At 45.2% G+C, this 23,881-nt stretch overlaps 2 protein-coding genes across 4 annotated transcripts; one reads left to right on the top strand and one right to left on the bottom strand.

Moving 5' to 3' along the window:
- Nucleotides 1-2,481: 2,481 nt before the first annotated feature.
- Nucleotides 2,482-14,291, bottom strand: LOC142588260 (steryl-sulfatase-like). 2 transcript variants are annotated; one of them, XM_075699829.1, is made up of 8 exons: nt 14,172-14,291; nt 13,175-13,365; nt 11,728-11,831; nt 10,899-11,021; nt 9,529-10,088; nt 7,962-8,094; nt 6,702-6,986; nt 2,482-5,013 (listed from the first exon to the last, which is right to left on the bottom strand). In XM_075699829.1, the coding sequence occupies exons 2-8, from the start codon at nt 13,354-13,356 to the stop codon at nt 4,670-4,672; spliced, it is 1,731 nt and encodes a 576-aa protein (XP_075555944.1). In that variant the 5' UTR covers nt 13,357-13,365; nt 14,172-14,291; the 3' UTR covers nt 2,482-4,669. The 2 variants fall into 2 exon arrangements, with proteins under 2 accessions (XP_075555944.1, XP_075555945.1); XM_075699830.1 differs by lacking the exon at nt 14,172-14,291 and adding an exon at nt 13,857-14,124.
- Nucleotides 14,292-14,377: 86 nt separating this feature from the next.
- On the top strand, nt 14,378-22,146 carry LOC142588261 (translin-associated protein X-like). Of its 2 annotated transcripts, none has more exons than XM_075699831.1 (5): nt 14,378-14,630; nt 15,217-15,451; nt 17,371-17,504; nt 20,763-20,872; nt 21,638-22,146. In XM_075699831.1, the coding sequence occupies exons 1-5, from the start codon at nt 14,585-14,587 to the stop codon at nt 22,028-22,030; spliced, it is 918 nt and encodes a 305-aa protein (XP_075555946.1). In that variant the 5' UTR covers nt 14,378-14,584; the 3' UTR covers nt 22,031-22,146. The 2 variants fall into 2 exon arrangements, with proteins under 2 accessions (XP_075555946.1, XP_075555947.1); XM_075699832.1 differs by lacking the exon at nt 14,378-14,630 and adding an exon at nt 14,689-14,794.
- The last annotated feature ends 1,735 nt before the right edge of the window (nt 22,147-23,881 follow it).

The raw sequence follows: 23,881 nt of genomic DNA, 5'->3' as shown, positions 1-23,881 counted from the left end.
CATCTGATTATTTTGGCAGGCCCATACCATGTGGTAAAGGTATGCCTTCTCCCCACAAAACCTACATTCCTTGTTGAAAGATCCTGGATCTACCGCATGTAATTTGCACGGGTTGTTATAAGACGATGTCTGTCATTTCCGAGTTGTATTTCTTGCAACTTGTTCAGACCCTTTGCTGGGGGGAGGGGGAGGTGATACACTTGTTGCTCCAGTCTGTGATGCTGAAGGAGTGAGTGAGTGAGTAAAAACATTATTGAATATAAATAAAATAAGGCACGATGGTTGGGGCCCCTATTCCAGGGCCCCACTGGCACAAGCGGCTCGCTGGGCTTGGTCCAGAAGTGCCAACTGGCTCTCCTGACCCTCGTCCGCAAGCCATGCCTTCCACTGCCTATTCCTCATTAGTGGATGTTGGTGTAATATGGGGCTGTCTATGTGCGAAGGCCTCCTAGGGCACTCCCACGTGATGTGTTTTAGTGTGGGTGTGTCTGTGCACCACGGGCACTCGTCGGTGAACCTCGTGGGGTGTATTCTGTGTAGGTGGTGCAGGCTGGGGTGTGTATTCGTCTGAATACGATGCCAGTCCCTCTCCTGTTGGCTGTTTAAATCGGAGCGAGGATGTCCAAAACGCCTCCGCTCCTGCCTTTGCTGTAGGGGGATGTCACGAGAATTTGGTGGAAGGTCGTCGCTAGGCCATGCTGTTGCTCGGACATTTAATCCTCGAGCAATTCGGTCTGCCCTCATGTTTCCTGCCAGTCCCTTGTATGCCAGACACCATAGGATAGTGTGGTGCCCTTCTAGTCGATTGCCTAAAATTTTGAGTATTGATTGAGGTGACATTCTATTTAGATGCTGAAGGAGGCCCTTGAATGTTGTTAGCAGGTTCGTGTATACAGGGTTGCCGGAGAGGTAGTGGAAATCCGAGGGGACAAAAGCTCAGGCAGCAGGGTGTGCACACTCATTCCCCGCTATACACTAATGCACTGGTACCCAGACCAGATGCTTGACGTCGGCTTGTGCCTTCGAGGTTTCGAGAATCTTAACCGCTAATGGGGGTTGTGATTCTACCCTTAATGTAATTCCTGAACGCGGTTTGGGAGTCCATTAGGATGAATTGTGAGGTGCGATGGGCCACTGCTAGAGTGATAGCTACCTCCTCTGCTATCGTAGGGTTATTGCTTTTGATGGTTGCCTCTTACATTAACATTATATTCTCATCTGTGACTGCCACTATGGCAATACCATCGTTAGGACCCCGAGCACCTACATAGTGTGTGCCTGCTCGATTGAAGAGGTCTCTCTGGATTGCTTTTTCTCTAGGTTTTCTTCTTTCCTCGTGGTAGCATGGGTGCATGTTTTTGAGCAGGGGGGTTGCTTTGAACTGCCCCCACCAGGCTTTTGGGATGTTGATGTGTAACATGTTACCTCCAAGATTTTTCAGCGTGTGGCGGGTGGCACCAAATCTTACACATCATGCGTGACTACCATCAAGCAGCAGTGGCACTGCTTTTTCTTACAGGTTTTTGGTAAGAGACATCTACTTTTGAGTTTTTTGTGATGCACCCACTCGTAATATAAGCATAAAATTTGACAAGGAGGCTTCTTGTGCGGGCCTAGATTTTGCTGCAGTTGGCCTTCATTACCGAAATGCAACATTAGGACTACGAGGGACACCATAGTGGAGGGCTGCTAGTTAAGATTGACCACCTGTTGACATTGACCACCCACCTTACACAGAAGGTAATTAACCAACTAATTAACCTAAGTTTACCAAATTAAACCTAAATACAGAAGCTTTTTCTTTCATTTCACCTCTATCGAAATGCGACCCCCATGGCCAGAAATCAATCCGGCAACCTTGTGCTCAGCAGAACGCCATAGATGTTGAGTCACTGTGACAAGTCTTCACCGGATGATAATGTCCCAGCGAAGAGGGTGCACCTGCTGGAGGAAAGTTTAGCGCTGGGGCCAGCTCGGACGTCTCTCTGTTCAAACATGCAGGAGTACAAGGTTTTTCTGGCTAATTAAGCAACCACTGAGAATAGTCATACAAGGATCTACAGAGCTTCTAAGGGTGCTGCTGCTACAGACATTTGGGCTAGTCGGTATATGGTAGTACACTGGCAACCGCTGTGAACAGCTACAAGGATTTATAACCACTCTAAAGGTACCCATGCTATGGACATTTTGGATAGTCAGTGTATAGTACTGGCAACTACCGAGAACAGTGATAATCTGAAACACCACTAAGGGCACTAATGCTACAGACATTTGGGCTAGTTAGTTGTACTATAGTATTAATTGTTACTGAAAAAAGACAAAACAAGGAAAGAGCAAAGTTGCAAATGTCCTTCCCTATTTTGTTCCGTACTTTTCCTAGCGCTGCACCACCCTTCAGTAATTCTACTGTCCCACTTGGAAAGCGCATGCTCTACCACTTGTAGGATACTTATACCATATATTAAAACAGACAGTCCTGGGCACATGCAGTAAAATAAATGTTTATTATAAAATCACAAAATAATGTGTAACCAAACATAACATTTGCAGCAACCAGGCAGTGTGGAAATAAAGGATACCCACGGAGTGAGGTCGTACCTACAACAAGTGTTTTGTGAGCAGTTATGTGAGAAAGGCAGATGGTCCCTGTAACTACAGCCATTCCGGACTAGAGTATCGAGCCAGAAACATACTTTTTCTTTTCTAAGTGGAATGGGCAAAAGAAACAATACTGGTGGAACAACACTGTGTGTGTGTTTGTGTGTGTGTGTTTGTATTTGCCACATTAATCGTTTGCACTGTGGTTGTGTACAGACTAGGTAAGCAGTTGCTCCTTGATGGGCTGGTTGGTTTGTATTCATAGAAAAGTATTAACGAGCATGAAATGAAGACAATGACAAGGTTAGAAATTCTCTCTCAATCACAGTTGGCTCCTTCACACAGCCTGCGCAAAGATGCCCATTGATTCAGAAATTCTATGATGATCACGCTCAGTGGCAATCAAATGTGCCCATGTGACAACAGTATTAAAAACGGGTAAAACAAAAACAACCACATAGTTTTGCACTTTCAGAAAGGCGCAATTGCATCTATTCTCAGCGTATTTCCATTTTGTCAAGAGTGCAAACATGTGAGAGTTGCGCCGCCTTTTCCTGACAATTGTGCGCACGTATGAGTTGTGAGAGAGAAATCTGGGGACTTCGGCTAGGGGGATGCGCTTTGCTCCATTCTTCCCTAGCTGATGGCAATGCACACTACGCCAGAACTGGCATTTGCGTCCAGGTGAGATTGCGGCGGCCAACACAGCTTCTGCAATGGCGAAGCATACAATACAACACACCCATACTAGCAATGTACCATTATTCATTGGTCTGCGATCACTAGAGGCACACTCAAACACACACTTCGCGCCGGGTCGTTTTACTCCCTTTAGCAGGAACCCTCCGTGTCAGGCCTGGTGGTGAAGCATAGGTCACAGACAACTACTGCAGAAGTCAAATGGGAAAATGATATAACGATACGTATAAAACGAAAAAGAATAAAAAACAGAGTATGCAATTTGAATGTCAGACCTCCCAATCGTGAGTGCAGTGCTGTGACTACTAGGCCATGAAACTACGAGTGGAGCGTATTCTAGAGTATTTATCTGTGGTTGCGTAGTGCATCTCCGCCAGGGATAAACCGGGCACATCCTCCTCTGCAGTACCTAGGCACAGTCCCCAGGTGTTTCTGTTAACTCACACATGCGCACAAGGGTCAGGAAAGCATGGCCCATCTCTCGCATGTCTGCGCCCTTGACAACACGGAAATACACCTATTCTCTACCATGTAATGCTTACACTGTCTTGCACTCTGTGCGGTTTCCACTTTAAGTTATAAATAGATAAAACAAGATACAGCCCTGAATACAGCTTATGTATTGCGTGGTGTGAAACAGGCATCCTAACTCAACGCTGAAAATATGTTGGAAATACATTCCATGCCATTGCTGCTTAAAACCACATAGTGGTTACCTATGCAAATAACATTGTCGCATACAGCTTCAACACCCTCTGCAGCTGTCACTTTGTGTTCAGCTTGAGAGGCATTGATATCACGGAGAGCCTCACAGGATTGATACAACATTGTTTAGTAAGAGAGATTCCTATGCTCAAATACATTGGCGCAGCAATATTCTGGAAAGCCACAAATCAAAACGTGTTTTGATAGCTATCGAGGATGTTCCTCATATCAGCAATTTTATGTTAATGCAGAGTTTAGCAACATATGATTGCGCTACATATCATGTATATGGTGTCTCTTCGACACCATTCAGATACCACAAAAACAGGTATAACAACAACCAAAAAGTGCTAACAACAAAGCTTCACTTTTAACAATTATCAATACCAGAAACAAGATATGAGGATAACATTTGCACCTCAAAAAAAGTGCACTTGCTCCGTGTAAATTTCCCAGCACTTTTTGCCACCATAGCTGCCAGTCGTCCAGGGACAGTGGTAGAAAGTGCTTCAAAGCTCTTGCGTCAGTGCATAAATACAGACATGAGAGCAGTCATAAAATTTTAAAAATATATCCCCCTCCTGTGGTGCACTGATGTCACCCACACGCTTGGAGTCTACACTACACGAATTTGTACAGGTCACCTATGCGTTGCCGTGAGCTTGGCTCATAAGGAAGCTGTGAGCGTGAAGTTCTCTTGGCAGGAGCAGAATGGATAGCTGCAGCAGGGCTGCAACCACGGACGCCAGACTGAGTTGAGAAAGTCGAACTGCTGCGGTACGCCCTGCATTGACGCCTTGTGCTTCGCCACTGCTGCCCTGGCAGCCTCCACCACCCGTGGAACGCGAGGATCGTCGCGTTCGCCAAGCGACCGTGACTCGGACGGGTCGGAGCTCAAGTGATAGACAAGCGGTGGGTCATGCCGCAGCACATAATGTCCATAGCAGTGGCAGACGTACGTGCAGAGGGTGGGGTCAGGACTCATGAAGTGCACCTTCCACACTCCAGAACCTGCATCAATCAGTCACACATGTGAAGTAATAAAGATGGTCATTTTACTTGCAAACAAAGTGCTTCAAAGCTCTCGCGTCAGTGCATAAATGCAGATCAAGACAGCAAGTTGGGCCAGTTGGTTAGGATTCATTGTAAGGTTCGTAACAGCACAACACAAGACACAGACAAAAGGAGACAAAAGGAAGGAATCAAACAACCTGGCGCTGACTCGCAACTAATCTTTTTTTTGTTTTTTTTTTTCAGTTGAGAGTCAAATATCATTTGGGAGTCAGTGCCGGGTCGTGTTTTTATTCCTTCCTTTTGTCCGCGTCTTGTGTTGTGCTGTAACAAACCTTACAATGAATTATAAATGCAGACATGAGAGCAGTCATAAAATTAAAAAAAAAAAAAAGAGTTTGCTCTGGTTTGTGTCGTGTGTAATTGCGCAGATAAATGCAGAAAAACGCAAAAAAGTATCAAACAAAATTGCGGAGGCAACAGTCGTCATATGTGAAGAGCCTACTAGATCACTAAAACTTCATTTGGGCCTAGTAGGTACATAATTCTGAACTTAACGTTACAGCGCAAACACCTAAGACGAACCACAAAAAGATAGACACACAGTGTGTGTCGTGTGTATCTTTTTGTGGTTCGTCTTAGGTGTTTGCGCTGTAACGTGAAGTTCAGAACTACTAAATCACGCCACAATATCGCACTCCAGCAAACACAGGGCCGTCACCAAGGGTTGTTGTATCTACGCCTTGCCAGCGCAAGTTCGTCAATGCCAGCAATTGATGAGCAACAGCACATATGTCAGCAGCACCATGTTGCAAGAGAAACCTGAACTTGATATTGCGAGTCCTTTCTCTCAGCTCTATGTGGACTGCCTTTAGTTTTTTTGCTTGAGAAACATTTGTTCCAGTGAGTGTATGTCCCACAGCAAACTGTTATGGACATTATTTCTGCCTCTGTCATATTCTGCCCTGGTTCAATGCTTCAAGTGTGGTAACTTTGCCCTTTTTTGTACTTTGTAATGCTGTACTCGTCAAATGGTCCCTGGACCTTGTCGGACATACTTGTTTGCCTTCAGCCCTATGGCTCCTGGACATTTCAGTTCCCAAATGAAATCCAAAGTGAGAAGAGGGCCTTTAAAAAGAACCAGATTCACAAACAACCCAGTGTAAAAAGAGAAAATTATAAGGAGCCACTCAGGCAGGAAACATCGATGTCACCATTATTAAGTGGCACTTATCAGCACCATAGAAAATAGAATGCTAATAAATGTTAACTGGAACATTAATGCCTTTTCGCCATTTTGAGGATGTATTTCTCAAAACTGGTGCTAAGCACAGGATTCCTGTTAAATTTATTATTACTACTTCATTGCTATTTGCATCAGATCTGTAATAGGCATGTGCTCTTAAGTTATTTATTACAAATTTATTAATAAATGAAACATTGTTATTTGGCTAAAGTCACCCAGCAATCTTTCTCGCAAGTAACGCCTGCCTCTTCCGAATAATTTAGCTGGTGTGACATAATTGAGATATTTACAAGGGGAGCTCTTTAATAAGTCTATTTCCATTGAAAGCAGTAACCTGGTATGCTTTTTCTTTTGATCATATCGATGAGCTGCTGTTCGTGACTTGAAACTTTCTGCCATGCGAGCTCCCTGTGGTTAACTGCCAGAAACCACATGCACTCACCATCCCGAGGCATGTAGCGGACAGCGTGGATATGAATGCCGCAGTAGTGGAAAAGGAACTCGTGCGAGTGAGCTGCGGACTCATTGCGGAGCAGCGGGAGTATGTTGCTGCCATCTATGATGCGATCCCGAGGAGGCTCTGCCCCAGCCAGTGCCAGCAGCGTGGGCAGCATGTCGAGCTGGCTTGTTGACACCTCAATCTTGTGGCCACGGGGAATGCGTTCCGGCCAGGAAACCACTGTGGGCACGCGTATTCCCCCTTCCCACCCTCCCATGGTCTTTCCGCCTGCATTGCGAAGAAGGAAACGTGTTTGAAAGGAAAAGTTGCCAGTCACCTGGGCACATCTTCACATGACTTCACTTACATAAGTGTCACCTACAATAGGCATTCACTATGGTGATAGTCTCATCAGCAAGCCAACAGTAGATGCTCAAATTCCACCCAATGATCAAAAGTTCTGTGTAAAAATGAAGAAACACTCTTTTGTAATACAAGAGAAGTTTCGTGAATACAGACCTTGATTGTGAAATGGGAACTCTACTCTACTCAATAGCCAGAATTGAACTTTCTCTCTGCAACTTACACTTGTGACGCCTCTTGCTTAAGCCTCTCTTGCGCATCATATGTGCCTGTGAGATGCCTAGTCATGCAAAATTTCGTTTTCAGTAGCAAGTTACACTGTTTAGCGAAGTCTACTGTGGGTCGTATATGCCTGCACAAAATTTTACTTGTGCCTTAGGGTTTCTACTACTTTATGAAGCCTTTTGTCTGAAGCCTATTTTGTGTCCTCCAAAAGTGTAGCCCCGATAAATTATACCTGCAAAAGCAATTTATACTTAATGTTTGCACTGACCTGTAAGCTGAAGAAAAACTAAAGCTGGGCGCGAGCTCAAACTTACTCTTTAACAGGCCGCGAATGCAGGTACATGGAGGGAATGGCAACAATACCCTAGTTTCCTACTTGTAACTTGAACGTATAACACAGGCAAATATGACAATTTCTCCCAGCCTTTACAAAAGACAAGATGGCAGAGCTATGAGTAGATAAACAGAGCTCACGAATCGGTCATCGCGGCTTTTACTGCTGCTCTGTCAAAGCACTGTATGGCTTTATGGCAACGCATTGCACATTTCCCTGAAGCTACACCAGAGGGTAAAACTTGAGTTTAAACTGCACGTACACTTTGCACATATTTCTTGAATTTTTGGTAAGCTTTATGGACGTGAACATAAGGTATGATTTCAATGGTGGACTGGTACCTCTGAAGATGCCATTGTGGCCACCTTCCCTCTCGCCATTTATTCCAACCTCTTGGATGTGGCCGCCATTGTCAGAAGTGAAGTAGACAAAAGTGTTGTTTGCCTGGCCCGTCTCCTGCAACAGTTCTGTAACCTGCGTGAAACGGGGCAGCCGATATCGTTTCAGAATGGCACTAGCAACAGTTCAAATGCTGTTCTAGCAACAGACAAGTGTTGGAACTCAGTGGGGTTCCAACACTTCTCCGTTTTGCCCCTCTGATACACAAGTCGGCTGCACCAACGTCGGAGGGGTGGAAGAGAGAAGGGGGCGGGAGGCCCGCGATGTGTAGGGCAATGAGATGGCATGCCATGTCGAGTGCATGGAACAAGGGTGGGTGTGGGGCATGCGGGTGAATGCAGCAGCTCACATTTTTCGTTTCTTTCTAAGGATTTTGCATTCTTATTCTTTTCAGCGCACACACCCAGTAGCCAGGTTTAATTGCTATAACCAATAACGCGGCATGGGAGCGCTGTAGTAAGCGATTCACTTTACCATAGAACACATGTAAAAGTTGAAGGTGCATCGGCTACTCATTGTTATAATCTAATGAATTGTTAAAACTGGTTAAATCATTTTCTTGCTGGCTGAAGTGCCATGCTAGCAGTTCCCATAGACACTAGCACCAGATGTTAAAGCAATTCTTTCTTTGCCTCTTCCCTAGGGCTTGGCCTACCTCGTCCTTTGCTTGCCGGATATATGCTGGTTATGTTCTGCCTGCTGTCTTGCCTAGTAGGCAACTTGGGTCACTGTGTACGGTGCCGCTAGATATGCGCCCAAACAGACAATTTCGGCACTGGGTTTGTGCCACTAAATATGTGCCCATCTTTGGCCGATCCTTCAGAAGGGACGCGCCACTGTGACAAAAGGGGTGTGAAACCTCAAATGTGTTAACTGTCGTTTTTCTCTGTGCTTACAGCTGTCATCAATATTCTCTCTCAGCAAGCATCAAGCGTCGCCTCTGACCTCGTGACGCAGACAGCTACAGGCGACAAGGCCATGCTCGTGTCATCCGTTAGTGCTGCTACACCTCGCTAACTCAAACAGGCTCTGCATCATTTAGTTTTCCGACAGTGCCTTGAATCTGCATTGTTTTTCTTTTTGTCTGTTCTTTTTTTTTTTTTTTGTAGCTAACTCTATGGTAAAAGGGAGAGAAACTGGCCCATACAGTTACACAGCTTACTATAAAGACATCTCTACGTTTTCATACGTGATAAGTAGGCTTTAAATTTTTTTATTAAAAAAAATTAAATTATGGGGCTTTATGTGCCAAAACCACGATCTGATTATGTAGTACACTGTAGTGGGGGCTCCGGAAATTTGGGTCACTTGGAGGCTCTTCCGAGTACGCAGGTGTCTGAGTACTCCGAGTACACGGGTGTCTTCGCATTTTGCACCCATCGCACCTTTACTGTGTCCATAAACAGTCATGCCTGAACAATGGTACCCATTTCAATACAGGGTTACTATTCTTTCAATGATAATTTTTTGTAGGCGATCGTCACCTATGACATCAAAAGGTGGCCTCACCTTGCCAATGGCCCAGTCCAGCTCCTCAACGTTGTCACCGTAACGGCCGTGCACGCTCTTGCCGGCAAAGAACGGGTGCGAGAACAGTGCCGTGTGCACGTGGACGAAGGAGAGGAAGAGTAGGAAGGGCTTCCCTTCTGCGACTGCAGAGCGCACGAACTGCTGGGACTCGGCGACAAGTCTCTGCGTCATGCCCGGCAGCCGAATGGGCTGCTCAACTATGTCGAAATTGCGCATAACCACACCGTTGAGTGTTCGGATGTTCTTGATGAAGAAAATAAGTGCGGCAGGGTCGAGGAAGAAGAGGGCGAACACAAACGATGCAAGGACTGGTCTTCCGCTTCGGAGGAGCAGGTAGGAGAAAGCGGCGCTGAGCGCCATAGCGGTGTAGCAGAAGCGGAAGAGGTTGGGAACATATGTAGTGACCACGCTGCCGCTGTTAGTGCCGAAGTCCTTGAGGTTCGTCAGGGGTAGTCCGTAGAAGTAGTCGAAACCGTGACGCAGCGGGTGGTGGCAGGGGTCCTTCTTGGACATGCAGTACAAGCCCAGGTGCCACTTGCCTGCGGCATTAGTTACCAGCATTAGGTATAAAATCAAAATGAAATTATGGAATTTAATGTATTTAGAGATGCCGTAGTGGAAAGTTGTGGGTTCATTCTGACCATCTGGGGTTTCTCAGTATGCACCTAAATCTAAATACACAAGCATTCTTGTATTCCTTCCCATTGGAATGTGGCTTTGGCAGCCAGGACTCACACCAATGACCTCTTGTTCAGCAGCAGAACACTGTAGCCACTGAGCCAACCCCCTATAGCAGGTAACACCACTAAAAATCATCTAAGAAACTTACGGTTATGAGGAAACTTCAGCTCAGGAGCTTTTGTGTGAACACATAAAAACAAGCCAATTGCTTTTGAAGCTTTCTTAGGCTCCATTCCCCCCACTTTGCTGTTTGTATGTTTCTGGCTGTTTATGGGAGGAGAGTTGCAACTTGTTGCAATTATGATGTAATACTTGTTGAATGTGATCAATTTCCATATCACCAAGGTGTTTGAAGCCAGCTTGACAAAGCCTATGCAAATTCACATCATCATCATCATCAAAAACATAATCTGCCTATTTACATCCACTTCATGATGTAGGCATCTCCCAGTGATCTGCAATTACCCCCGTCTTGCTAAGTACACAAGTTGTGCTTGAAATATTCCTAGCTTCATCACACCACCTAATTCTCTGCCTTCTTCAACTGTGCTTCCCTACCATTGGTACCCATTCTGTAACTGTAATAGACCACTGTGCACCTTCAACACGCCTAGCACTGATTCATTTGCCACTCAGAAGTAAGCCACTTGTAGAAAGAAGGTTCTCACCTATGTACCCTGTAGAGTAACCTTGCTGTTGAAGAACCTTGGCAAACGTCGTCTCATTTGCAGGTAGCCCACCACTTGCTGCGACTATTATAAACACCTTGTTCTTAAAGTAGCTTTCCATGCCTGGAACCCAAAGGAAATAAATTCAGAGACCTACACTGCAGGTGGAACCAGTGGTCATAGGAGTAGGAAATAGAGGGAAATGTGAAGTGATGCTCAATGCACATGATTTAACACAATGGGTGATCGTGTGCCTCCCATATGTAGTGCCTTATAATGCATATGGTCATGCAAGCACTGCTGAACACTGGGCATCTTTGAACAGCAAGACAACCTTGCACAGAGCCATGCATTCAACTGTCCTTAGGGCATTCAGGGAACCACAATCATCTTTGACCACTCAGTAACTGTAGCTACTATCGTGGGCAACTTAGGCACAAACGGCAAGGTACAAGATAGAATGTTTCTTGTTGTAGAACCACTACAAGCTGCATTGCCAACAACTGTGTAGGGCCTAAACTATGTTTATGTGTCAAAGTTGTGCTGACGTCATGAAAAAGTGGTGAAACCAGAAACAAAACAAATCGCTATAGTTAACCGTACCTTCTTGGTTCAGACAAATGTCAGAAGGTAACAGTACAGAGCAGGCGATCGTTTCAACCATGTCTGTGTTGCTTTTTAGCAGTTTGAGCTTCCCACCTGTGTCATATTTCAACTGGTTCCTTCACTAGCGTAAGCGTCACAAAACAAGCTATGTGTAAGTGCACTTTGCACCTGGGGATAGACGCTGATTGGACTGCCAAACGACCCTTCTGAAACAGGCACTTGCCTGAGCGCACAGGGTACCTGCCCGTCAGCAGGGCTGCTCTGCTTGGAGTACAAACGGCTGCGGCTGCCGTGTGCTGAGTCAGCACGGCTCCATTTTGCGCCAGCCTGCAGCAAATGAAGACAAGGCAGAAAGTATGAACTTGCTAGAGTGCAGATGTTTTACGTCACAATAACGCGCCTACGAATTCGAACATTTGTAAAATCAAATGGATACCATACAGAGGAGAAGGGGAAATGGCACATACAGGATTTATTTTTTACCTTGCCCCGGGCACAGGCCTGTTGAGGAATACATACAAACTTTTTTAACAATTATTCACCTTTAGACATGGCACACAAGAAGATGCATATTGCTGACTGACTCTTTTTTGTGGTACTCCTGTGCCATGCTCTCTCACAAATTTTGTGACAATATTTTTGTTCGCCAAGTGACAAGGGGTAGCCAGTGCCACCTAAAGGCGTCAACTTTTATTACATAATGTCAATAAAACATTAAAAAACATGACACAGCAGAGATCAACAACCTACACATTGTTTTCCGATCACAGTGGCCTTTTCAATGACTTTGCCACTGCCAGTCTTGCAAGAGGGTGTTGGTATGGACTAGTTGGTATGGAATCTTGTAGTGGAAAAGAGTGCAAGAAACAAGGACTGGAAAAAAAAGTTTCGCAGTTGAAGAAAAATTCGTTCTGATTTGGAATTCGAACCCAGGACCAACGCCTTTCCGAGGCGGTGGCTCTACCATCTGAGCCAACCAGAAGGCTAGCGCACTGCAGCGTGGGAGTGAATTAATCGACAGATCGAAGCACAGGGACACCGAATTAATTCTGTGGAATCAGGCAAGCTGGAAATGGTTCATGAAAGGGAAAATTGTCATCCACTCAAATGCAGCATGAAGTTACAAAGGACTTTACACTATTAACACTATATGTGAGATCTTTTTAACACTATATATAAACAAGATCCTCAAAGGGCCAAAATCAAAATGGTGTGAAATTGTGCTTGCACGTCTGATTGGTTGACCTCACCAGTCCATCTGCTGTGCAAGCAAAATGGAGAAGAGATTGTGGGTCGGTAAGCAATGAAAAAGGCAAGATGAAGAATTGCTGTAAAACAAAAGTGCAGGGCTTAATGTCCCAAAGCTGCATATAGTGAGTTGTGACGAATGCACAAACACTTGTAAGCCACCTGTTATCTAACACCTAGCAACATTAGTATCAAGAACATTGTATGCAAAATGGTTCCATCAGATTCTGCAAGATGCATGATGACCACGGCTGACATTGAAGATGGCTTTATCGGTGTTTAACTACCTTTAATATTTTAAAAATGCTGCATACCACAGGTTACTGACTTTTTTCTTTGCATTTTTTGTAAAGTATCATTACTTCGGGTATCGAAACAGTCTTGATATATAAGTGACACTAGCCCTTCGCAGTCATAGATACCTGTCTATGTTCGGCGTGGATATAGTGTTGTTGCCGAAGCAGCCCACGTCACCGTAACCGAGGTCGTCGGCGAGAAGCACTACGATGTTCGGACGCCGGGGCGCCGCGCAGACGTTGACCGCGAGTAACAGCAGCAGCAGCAGCAGCAGGGTAGCAGGACATCGCCGCAGAAACGGCCCCATGACTCACGTCTACGAATCACCGAACGTCAGATGAAAGTTATGTGAAATACACGCGCACAAATATCGAACACTTGTGTCCTGTCAATGCGCGCGACACCGGCTGATCTCGCGCGAGCATGGCATATCTATTTAAGGCGCATGCTGTATCCACCAAAATCGCTTTTAAGAAATCGGAGCAAGAAAAAACAAAAACTGAAAACAGGCGCTCCGTTTAGGCCAATAAGACAATCGTATAGCAGAAGTATCCACTGTACACATCTGTTGGTTTCGCATATGACAGCTGTTGGTGCATGGGCGCGCGAGTGCAGCAGCAGGCGCACGCACTGCACCGCCGTTTGAGCCGAGTTTGCGAGTGATCAATTAATATGCCGTTGGCATGAAGCAATGAAACGGTGAAATGCAGGTGTTGCTCATCGAGGACGGGCACATTTGCGAGCTATTGAACCGCGTGGTACACAGATATATGAGCAAAATACACACGTCGTGACATGAATTCCCACCTTGGTACACTCCGCCGTCTCAACAGCCAACCATTTAATATTGCAATTGATAATCGCGGGACCATCAAGTTATTCAATAGACTGTCTGAAGCCTATGCGCCTATAGTTCGTGTTATCTCCGCATTATCCTTCCATAGCGAAGGCATTTGTTGACACAGCGGTGCTGGGCAGCCCTTGGAGAGCGTGACATTCCCACAAAGTGCAGACAACTATTTGCATTGTACTGATTGCATGGCGATCGCTCTCTTATCGCTCATGACAACAGTATCGTAAGAGGCAACGAGTGACCAATCACACTGCTACACTTTTACGCACCTGATAACAACCAGCGCTAGCGCTTTTCGATTTTTTAGTTGCTTTTAGCGCCATGGATTGACCGGTGGCTTGCATCAAATCGCACGTCAGAGTGTTCTGTGGTCAGGGCATGTCAGGGTATCAGCGGCCACATAATCAGCAGAATTAAGATTTTCTTAATATAATCATTAGCTATACAGTATATATTATTTCATAGCGCAGCTATGCGTGTTTCTATTCAGCTTTTCTAACAGCGAAAGCCATATCTCTGTATTTCGCATGGTTTCGAATACCCACCCGTCAGAATAGCAAAACACAATCCTTCATTTGTTTTGACGTCACCGCTACCGCTTTGACAAGACAGCAGTCGTGTTGTGTGATTGTGCACGCGTAGTTTAACGTTTGTAGGACATAATTTTCCATTAAATTGAATTATGACAGGAGAAGGCAGGACTCACGACAAGGGTCATTACAATAGAGGCAAGTGCACCGTCTGCTTGTTCTCGCGAACGGTGTCTGAAAAAGAAAAGAAAATGTTGATGCGTCCGTCTTTGCCGTTTCATTCGGCGTTCACGACTCGCGCGTTCACTCGATACGTTGAACTACCATTCGCAAAAGTTCACATATTTGCCGAGGAGAAACAGGTATCGGATACCTCAGTTAGCTGTCCCAACTTATCTTGTCGCTAGGCGACATGCGTCCTGTTATTTTCGGCTGACTGCAGTATATGTCGACTTAGGTCGTAGTGTTGAAGCGTTCAACCGCTGGCATGAGGCACGAAGAACGCGCCCTAAGCTTGTATTCGCTTCCGGACTTGCAGTCAAGAACAACTCATTTCGCTTTCAACTCACCGTTATTTGCGGTATCGATGTAGAATGTTATCTACAGAATTAATCTTGCTATCGATAGGCAAAGTCCAAAGAAATCGCCGAGGAAAAGACTCTGTTGTGGCTTTGAAATAGCAGTCAGTGCTTCCCGGCGAGGAAAAGAATGTGCTAGTTTGAGCCCAACTTGTGGTTCCTATAGCTATGCGAAGAAACACTGAGTGCCGCCCGTCTTTTTGCAGGACATGACAGAGGCCATGACAGGGGAGGTCATTGGTCCGCGCGTAACAAGCAGCGAAAGCCCGAGGATAAACGTCAGTCCGACGTGGACGAGTCCCTGCCAGTCGTCAAGATGTTCAGGGCTTTTCAAGTGGAGCTGGACGATCGCTACGACCGTTACGAACGGCTCGTGAAACTGGGCCGCGATGTGACCATCGAGAGCAAGCGCATCATCTTCCTTCTTCATCGCATAATGAAGTTAGTATTGCCACCACGAAGCCCACGTGTTGTATCATCAAAGACTTTCTGCAGAGTTTGCGATCTAAAGCCCTTTGATCAAAGCTGGTGCTTCGGTAGTTTGCCTCCAAAAGTTTGCTCTCACGGATTAAATATTTTGAGGAATGAGAGACAGATAAACCTGTTGCTCTGTGATGGTTCATGAACAGGCGGACTCGTCTTTAAGCGCGCTTCGGAGTGTATGTGATGTACGGCTCCCCCAAGTATTTGGCGAGTGTCACATTTTATCACAAGAGCGTCCAATACCGGTGTCACACGACCACTTTCGATCGCGATTGGCCCCTTCGCGCAGCTTGCCCAAAGGAACCGATCGTGATCAAAAGTTCGCCGTGTCATACCCATATAACGCAACACCACCATGGCAGCAGTTATGAAACTAGGAAGGGTAGGTGTGTGCTTACGGAATGTTCTTTTCAGACTTAGTCTGCTAAGCTGTTCAGCCTGACATAGCCCTTGCTGCTTATCAGCTTGTCTATTGCTAGAACCACTTACTGTAATCAGATTACACACACCACAAGTTGCATGGCACTTGCCCAAAAGCATGCGTGTACATTTCTGTTTGTGTTGGGAGCAGATACACAGTAAGGGCTACGTCGAGCTATATGGGATGTCCTAGTGCAGGACGCTCGGCAAGCATGCACCTATCATTGCTACTTTTGCAGGTGCGCTCCATGGCAAAACGCTTGCCATTGCATCGGTCATCACTTCCATAAGATTATTAAGAACTTGTTGATGGTTATGCTGCCACATATTTTTGTTCCTGAAATACAGTTGCCGCGGTCAGTTAAGTGGAGCATATCTTTATTGTTCAACAGCCTCCTAACTGGTTTGCTCTTTGCAACAGTGAAATTCTGGCACAATATAGATCCTGTGAAGAAGTCAAGCAAACTCACCAGATATCGTACGGTTTCTTGCTGTAGCACAAAAAGAAATCTGGCATGGTCCTCTGTGCAAGCAGACTAACATCACGAAAATGCCAGAATACAGAAGCATACCTGCCAACTTGCTAAACATTTCCATAAAGTTTATGAATGCAAAATTATTCAAGATTTATGAATGTTTGGTAAAGATGCAAAAAAAAGGTATGGAATTTTCTGTGGCAAATAAACTGTGAACTTTTACTTGTCATTGTCGGCCATGTGCTTGGAAGTCTACTGATTGTAAAAGGACACTAGAGGGATACCCGTTTAGAGCAAGTTTATTTATACGAGTCTTTGAAGCAGTCAAAATCTACAACTGCAGAGTCAAAAAATGTCACTGTGACCTGTGAACACTTTGCTGCTTCTCAGTTCTTGGATGGTGAGTTGGGGCTGTTGTTAATCTTTTGTGCATGTTATGTTGTTGAGGTGCAGGCCTTTGGAAGGTTTGCTTCTGACCCACGCATCTGAGGCACCAGATAACTCCAAATTTCACCATGTCACCAAAGACCGAAGTTGCGTATTGATGGATGAACTTGCCCGCTTTGCTGAAACACAGTCACACCAGTTTTTGGCGGGAAAGAAGTGGTGGCACTTTGGTTGAAAATGGTAAAGAAATGTATGTAGAACAGTAGTGCATTTTTGCTGCAACTTTGACAGAACGTCTTGAAACCAGCAGGATTCTCAGAATTCAATCCAAGTGGATATGCTATGAAAACCTGCTCAGTCAATCATAATATGTGCTGTAAAGTAATCAGTTACTGCTAATTAGTTAATTATACATTTTGATTTATTGCACAAGTAATGTCTGCTTCGTTGAGCAATCCAGTTCAGGGATTCTATAAAGAATTTTTAAAAATGCTTGATGCTATAAAAAGATAAACCACCTGGTATGTGCGAGAGAGCATGTTTCTATGCATCTGGCCAAAGAAGATTTTGCTTTTCCGCATTTTTCTTTTACAGAGACGATCAAAAGGACAAGGTGCTCGCTGAAGCTGACCAGAAGCTCTGCGAGCTCAGCATGTTTACACTGAGAGAGATTGCAATGGAGCTGAGAGGACAGAGCTACTACTTGTACCTGAGGGCATTTTCCCCAGGTATATGTGCCATACATGCTCAATTTGCCCGCACTAATTTTGCCCCTGCTTTAGCACGTGAGGTGAACAACACTTCTTCTCACGATTTATGCACAAGCAGTTTACCTTGGAGGTGCACCATTTCGGCTCCACCTGTTGCTATAGTGTTCTGGGGCCATGCACAAGGTCGTGGGTTCGAATCCCGGCCCATAGCGACTGCAACTTGATGGGCGTACAGTTGTTGCTCGTGTGCGTAAACTTAAGTACACTCGCCTGTTCCCACTCGGATTACATACAGAAGCAGCATATCACAGCGTGTTTTGTTCGATAACGTTTAGATAGCTGCAGTGCTTGCCTGCCTCACCTGAAGTAAATTGGAAGGGCTCTGTTTCCTCCGTGGAAGTGCCACACATTAAAGTTTTCTCGGCCGAAGGAATAGCGGCACCATCTGTCTGACGATGGTTCAACTGCACTGCACTCTTGTCGTTTCCCCAGTGGACATTTTGCCTTCCCGAGACAAATTGAAAGTGCCATGCCTCCCGCCAAGAGAATCCTCATTTCTTGCCCATCGGCAATAGTTATGTAAAATTCTGAATGTAGCACTTCCTCATGCACCTAGTTTGACCCACACAACATGGTAGACGTGACCGATGGGAACAATGAGTGGGAACAATGAAAAAACAAAACAAATAAAAGTGGGAACAATGAAAGCAGGAGGGCACGAGGCGGTAAAGCTGTTCTTGCCACAATCTCTTCCTGGCTAGGTCCTCGCTGTTTGCAAGCCTACTCTCAGCCCAGTGATGCTGTGAGCGGAAAGTCAGCCATCTTGTGTATGGCGACCAAATGGTATGCAAAAGCCTACTTCCAGTATTTCACATATACCCTATTGCCCCAGGTGACACATGCTTTTGATTCATGCTAAGTGAAGAGGGCAAATACTGTGTCCAGAAGTGGCACCGAACAATGTGGGCATTTGAAAAATATCCTCTTCCTTTATCAATCAGTCACAAACTTTATCTTCCAAAACAAAGCACATGGCGTCAGAACGCGACATTCCATGACATTTGAATACAAGTCACTGAAAACGGTCACTTGATTAGTCCGAATAGCCAAGACATATCAAAATGGCAGCATGCAGTACAAAGCAAAAGGTGACAGAAACTGACACATCTGCAGCAACAGCGGCAAACAGAAAAAGATTGAGATAGCTATATCTGAAGGCGATTATATGAAAACAAAACAAACATGAACATTGTCATGACATTGTCAGCAGAACTAATGAACAGAGTATTCTTCTAACACAATAAATAAATTTGACATAAATTGGGTTCACGTGATCAAGGAGAAGGTAAAATAGGAAGGCTGTATTATGAATCACTCCAGCATGTAAATGTTACACTGGAGGAGTGCATTCATCAACAGTTTAGATTTTATGCACCTTCAGCAAGCCAGGGAATATGTGACAGATCATTTGCTGTCCATAATTTATACAGGTATGGGCCTAATGCCATTGTTTCAGGTTACGGGTGTTGTATCTCTCAAAATTTGCAGGAGTAGATAGAAACTTTGTTTTGTTTTCATTCCTTTGTATTGGTGAGAGCTAACCGATAATTAAAAATATCTGAATTTCAGAGTGTCAAGAGAGAGAGAAAGAATGCAAGGAAATTCACAGTGTCAAGTTTTTCAAAGTGTGGTTGCGATGGGTAATGAAAGCTCACGCCACAAATAAAGTGGGCGTATTTTTTCTGTAAAACAAACGAAGGGTTAGTATTCGTGGAAGAGGTAGTGACCTAACAAGAAAGTAGTAATTGAGGTGAGTGACACGCACGCTGTTATAGATGAAAATTTTGGTGCCAAGCGAAAGTTGTAGGATTGTACACGTGACCAATAACCCGCGACAGCTAGCCAGCAGTGAAATTGGTATGTGTCTTGCAGGACATGTCATGATTAAAACATGCCTGTTTTAACAGAGGTGGCAACTTGAATAGTAGAAGAACCTAGCACAATGTCACTTCTTTTTTTTTTTTTCATGAAACAGCAGTGTTTTGGTCTTTTTGGTGTTGATTCCTAAGAGGAAGCTTTAGCTCAGGCCGAACTCCGACGTGGCCTATTAAATACATGTAAAATGCAAAAACGTTTTTCTGAGATAACCCCTGAGCCAATTTTAATGAAATTTGTTGCATTTGAGAGAGAAAGTTAAATTCTAGTGACTGTTGGAAGCGTAATTTCTATTTAGGGCATGAATTTTATTGCAAAAATTTTCAAAAATGCGAAATTAAAAAAAGAAAAGAAGCACGAAGTGTACAAATTCTTAGCTCTGCATCAAGAACAGATATCCTGGTTCTGTAAACAGCATCCATTAGATAATTCAAAGCGGCCAAATTTGATATGTCATTTTACATCTTACGTGAATTTGTTACGTTGTTTACAAGGCTTCTTCAAAAGCTGTATTTCGATATTACTGAATTTCTTTCTTTCTAAATTCTATTCTGCAGCTGTATGCTTTCTATAATTCCGAAAATGTAAGGAATGCAGTGAAATTAAGTTTTATATCAACAGAAATAATTGCCGCCTGAAGGGGATATAAAGCTTTTCCGCTTTAGATTCTATAACTGGTGCAGTCTACAGAACTATGGTATCTGTTCTTGGTGCGTAGTTGCAGATATGTAAATTTGTGCATCAACTTATTTTTATGTTACCAATTTTCATCAATTTTTGTAAAAGAATCCAACCCTTAAAATGAAAATTCTGCTTCCTGCAGTCTCTAGAATTTAGCTTTCTCTCACAAATGCAACAAATTTAATTCAAGTTGGTTCAGGGGGTGTCTCCTAAAAGCGTTTAGGCATTTTACATGTATTTGAATGCGCGGCATCAGTATTCACCCTGAGCTAAAGCTTCCTCCTATTATGCCAATTTCCAAAGACCATGTATATATTTCCTTGAGTAATAGATTTGTGGCATCTGGCAGGCACAAATTCCAGCTGCCACCAGCCGCCAATTCTTGGTTAATCCTTCCTTCAAACGGGCATCGCATGCTAAGTCGACTGACACTGGATATTGAACAAGCCCTTCTTCGGGCGCTCTTTTCTGGTTGACTGACTTGACCCCATAGGTGTTGCAGTGCTGCTGAGTGTTGGTGAAGCGAAGCATGGAGACTAGTGTTAGTTTACGAAGCCTCTAAATATCCTATTTCACAGAATGCATCAATGAAAGAGGAGCAGGATTGCTTAGATGTCATGCATGTAATGGGTGCTGTAATTGTTCATTACCTGCATGCAGGTATTCAGGAGTATGTCGAAGCAGTGACCTACTTTCACTACATCAAAGATGGCCACCTGGTCAACTTGGATGAGATTCACAAGGCCCTGGTGTATGTTGAACAGGCAGAGGTAGGTACTTGTGTGCATGACTATACACTCCTAACTCTTTGAGGATCAATTTAATAATTAAAACGAAGTACGTTTCTTTAGGAGCTGGAAGTGCTTGTCCGTACTGGCCTAATGCGCATGCGCTCGGGAATTCCGGTTTGTGTGGCCGGCTGGCTCCGAAGCTTCACGAGGGTACAATAATGAGAGGCTGCAAGAAGGTGTCGCTCCTCTGTGGGGGCCTCCCCAATTAGTGTGCACACTTCTGATGGTTTGTCACCGGGTGACACTGACGATGGTGTTCCTTCTAGCATCCAGTCTGCAATGTTGTCACTGTTTGCCTCGCATGACGTGTAGAGAGAGGTGCGTGGTTTCCGCAGTAGTAAAAAAGTTATAGTGACATTTCGCTTTGCGAGCATAGATGACGCGCAAACGTATAGGTGCTGTAGCACGCACGAAGCTTGCGGCCCCAGGTGCACCTAGACTGTCTGCATTGCAGATTGCTTTCAACATAGGGCTCTCACGGCCCCGCCATACACCCCTGGAGTAGACTCCCCCTCCCCCTCCCCCCTTCCCACCGCTTTTAGCGAGTTTCGTAGTCGGCAGCATACTTGTGACATTTTCACCAGTATTTGGCTGCGACCGTGCATGGGAGAAAAGCCACATTCAGCCTCTGTTAATTTGCTTATAGGCCTTCAAGCCTGCGAACCCTTGAGGTGTTCACAGACTGAGTCAAATAAAAATGAGTCGTTCGCTCAAAATTCAAAATAAATATTTTCATTCACGCAGGCAGCCGAGAGCGAGATGGCTGACGAGCCCGCGTCACAATCGCCACCTGGCAAGTTTTCTCTGGAAATCACACCACTGGACTACATGCTGGGCGTCGCTGATCTGACGGGCGAACTGATGCGCAAGTGCATCAACGCGGTCGGCCAGGGTAACCTGGAGGAACCGTTCGTGCTGTGCCGTTTCCTTCGTGACATGTACACGGGTTTTCTCGGCTTCGGGAACACCGCTGGCCGAGAGATGAACCGCAAGGTGTGGACGCTCTTCCAGAGCGTTCGCAAAGTCGAGAACGCCTGCTACACCATCAAGGTCCGCGGCTCGGAGATGCCCAGTCACATGCTTGCGGACATGTTCAGTGCTCCATTACCCGAGAAAGAATCTCCAGACTGTGGTTGATCCAAAAAATCCACGCATTTTATGGAGCGACACTTTGTACTTTTGTTTTCTTTGTTGTTTGTGCGAGACACTGCCATTCGAATGTTGGACGGTAATAAAGGGTATTGCTCTGTGTGTTTATTGCGGCTTATTCACGTTGTGGCACGCTGCTGTTGCGCTATCGACAGTATATGCATGGAGTGGTCTCCCAAGAATGGACGGTGTGCTTGACTGCAAAAATGACAGAAGTCCATTGTGCACACCGTCACGTGCATGGTCTGGTTTGAGAGGAACGGACAAAACGTCAATCTATCAAATACTTTCAATGGTCGCTAATCAACCGTGCACCATCTGAGTGCGATGTTGCTGTAGCGCTCCTCATCGACGCCTGGTGTATCGGTCGAGGTGCAATGTATATGGTGCACCGCAGCAGTTGCCTGGCACGATGTGTTGCGCCAACCTGTCGGCCACGCCTATGGTTAGAACACCATCCGAGGAGCTGGAGCACAACTCTAAACTTGTTATTGCTGTTGCTGTTTCGCCCTGCAGGCAAAACTGCCACTCTTGCGGTGCATATGCTTGTTAATGAACGACTATGTTGACATGTTGCTGTTCGCCACTTCAAAAATGAAAAACAATCTGAAACATGCCGTTTAGAGACTTGGTCACTTGCATTGAACTTGCCTTCCAACTGAACACACAGTGAAGGGAAGTCTTTCTTCTTCTCCTGTTTTTTTTTTTTTTTTTTTGTCTGCGCGGAATACGTGATAGTGCCGCCACATGTACGGGACGTCGCTCGATCAAGTCTGGCCCATGTGGTGACATTGTGCTACTACTTGCTAAAGGTGATTAAAAAACTGTTAAGCCTGACAATATACTAACTTAAGCATTTGATATACCCACGTACATGTCGTGCTTCGAGTGCGGATAAATGGTGAATTGACCACACAGTGGTTTCAGTGAGCATGAAAACCTCACATGTGGCAGTCCAGTGCAGCAGTGACTGGTACATGCTTAAAGGAATACGAATATGATACCTTCGATTCAATATGCTTGCATTAAAAGAATGTACTAGACCTCTAAACCCTATAAAATATACTAGCAATTAGCAGCGTGCACTAAACATTTCATTATAATAGCTTTTCTGCAGGCAGTTTGGGTCTCGTTTCCCAAAAGGTCGCTGTGTTGTAACGTTTTGACGCAGAAATTTGTCATGTGTGAGCAGGGCATTTCAAGGTATTGACACGCTGCAGGTCACTCGGTCGCCTGCTTTGCTGCTACATCCTTGTGAGAGCCGATGTAGCAGCATAGCAGACGAGCGAGTGAGCCAGAGCGAGTGTTGATATGTCGCCATGTTCTGCTCCCACGTGCCCACTACTGCTCCATCACGTCGCAACATTGTAGAAATGAAACCGAAAATATGGCGCGCGGAGGGTTGCAAATATATTTGTAGGGTTTAAAAGTCCTGGACTTCCATTTAACGCTGTAAATGAAGAGCCGAAATAATCAGGTCAGACAGTGGCTGGGAAAGTGTTCAAGGGCCTCTTGAAGGCTCCGCTGAGAGAAGTATGTTCCGCTAAGCTGGCTAAATTCATGAGTCTTGCTATTAGGGGATTTTTTTTTTTTTTTTTTTTTTTACAATGGAGCTGTTAGAAGCCCGCTGGGTTTCTCTTGACGTTCGCTGCTAGCCGGAGGAGGAAGAGCTGAGGGAGAGTGAAAACAGAGTATAAAAATAACATCGCGCAGCATAGCGACGCGGCGAGGGTGGGTGGAGCCTAGAGGGGGAGAAGGAGCGGTGCGAATGCGAGCCAGGAACGCGGCCCGCATCAAGCCCGGATGCTTGCCCTCTCCTGTGGCGCGCGAGGCGTGGGG

This window comes from Dermacentor variabilis, chromosome 7 (assembly GCF_050947875.1).
Source record: "Dermacentor variabilis isolate Ectoservices chromosome 7, ASM5094787v1, whole genome shotgun sequence".
Classification (NCBI taxonomy): Eukaryota; Metazoa; Arthropoda; class Arachnida; order Ixodida; family Ixodidae; genus Dermacentor; species Dermacentor variabilis.
Note: the sequence above shows the minus strand (reverse complement) of the source record. Positions and strands in the feature narration are given on the sequence as shown.

Coding starts and splice junctions, on each gene's coding strand:
- LOC142588260 (XM_075699829.1), bottom strand. CDS start 13,356: ATGGGGCCGTTTCTGCGGCGATGTCCTGCTACCCTGCTGCTGCTGCTG. Junction 11,022..11,727: donor CAGGTACCCTGTGCGCTCAG/GCAAGTGCCTGT, acceptor TTTGGGTTCCAG/GCATGGAAAGCTACTTTAAG. Junction 10,089..10,898: donor TTACTCTACAGGGTACATAG/GTGAGAACCTTC, acceptor CTAATGCCGCAG/GCAAGTGGCACCTGGGCTTG.
- LOC142588261 (XM_075699831.1), top strand. CDS start 14,585: ATGACAGGAGAAGGCAGGACTCACGACAAGGGTCATTACAATAGAG. Junction 14,631..15,216: donor CAAGGGTCATTACAATAGAG/GCAAGTGCACCG, acceptor GTCTTTTTGCAG/GACATGACAGAGGCCATGAC. Junction 20,873..21,637: donor TGTATGTTGAACAGGCAGAG/GTAGGTACTTGT, acceptor TCATTCACGCAG/GCAGCCGAGAGCGAGATGGC.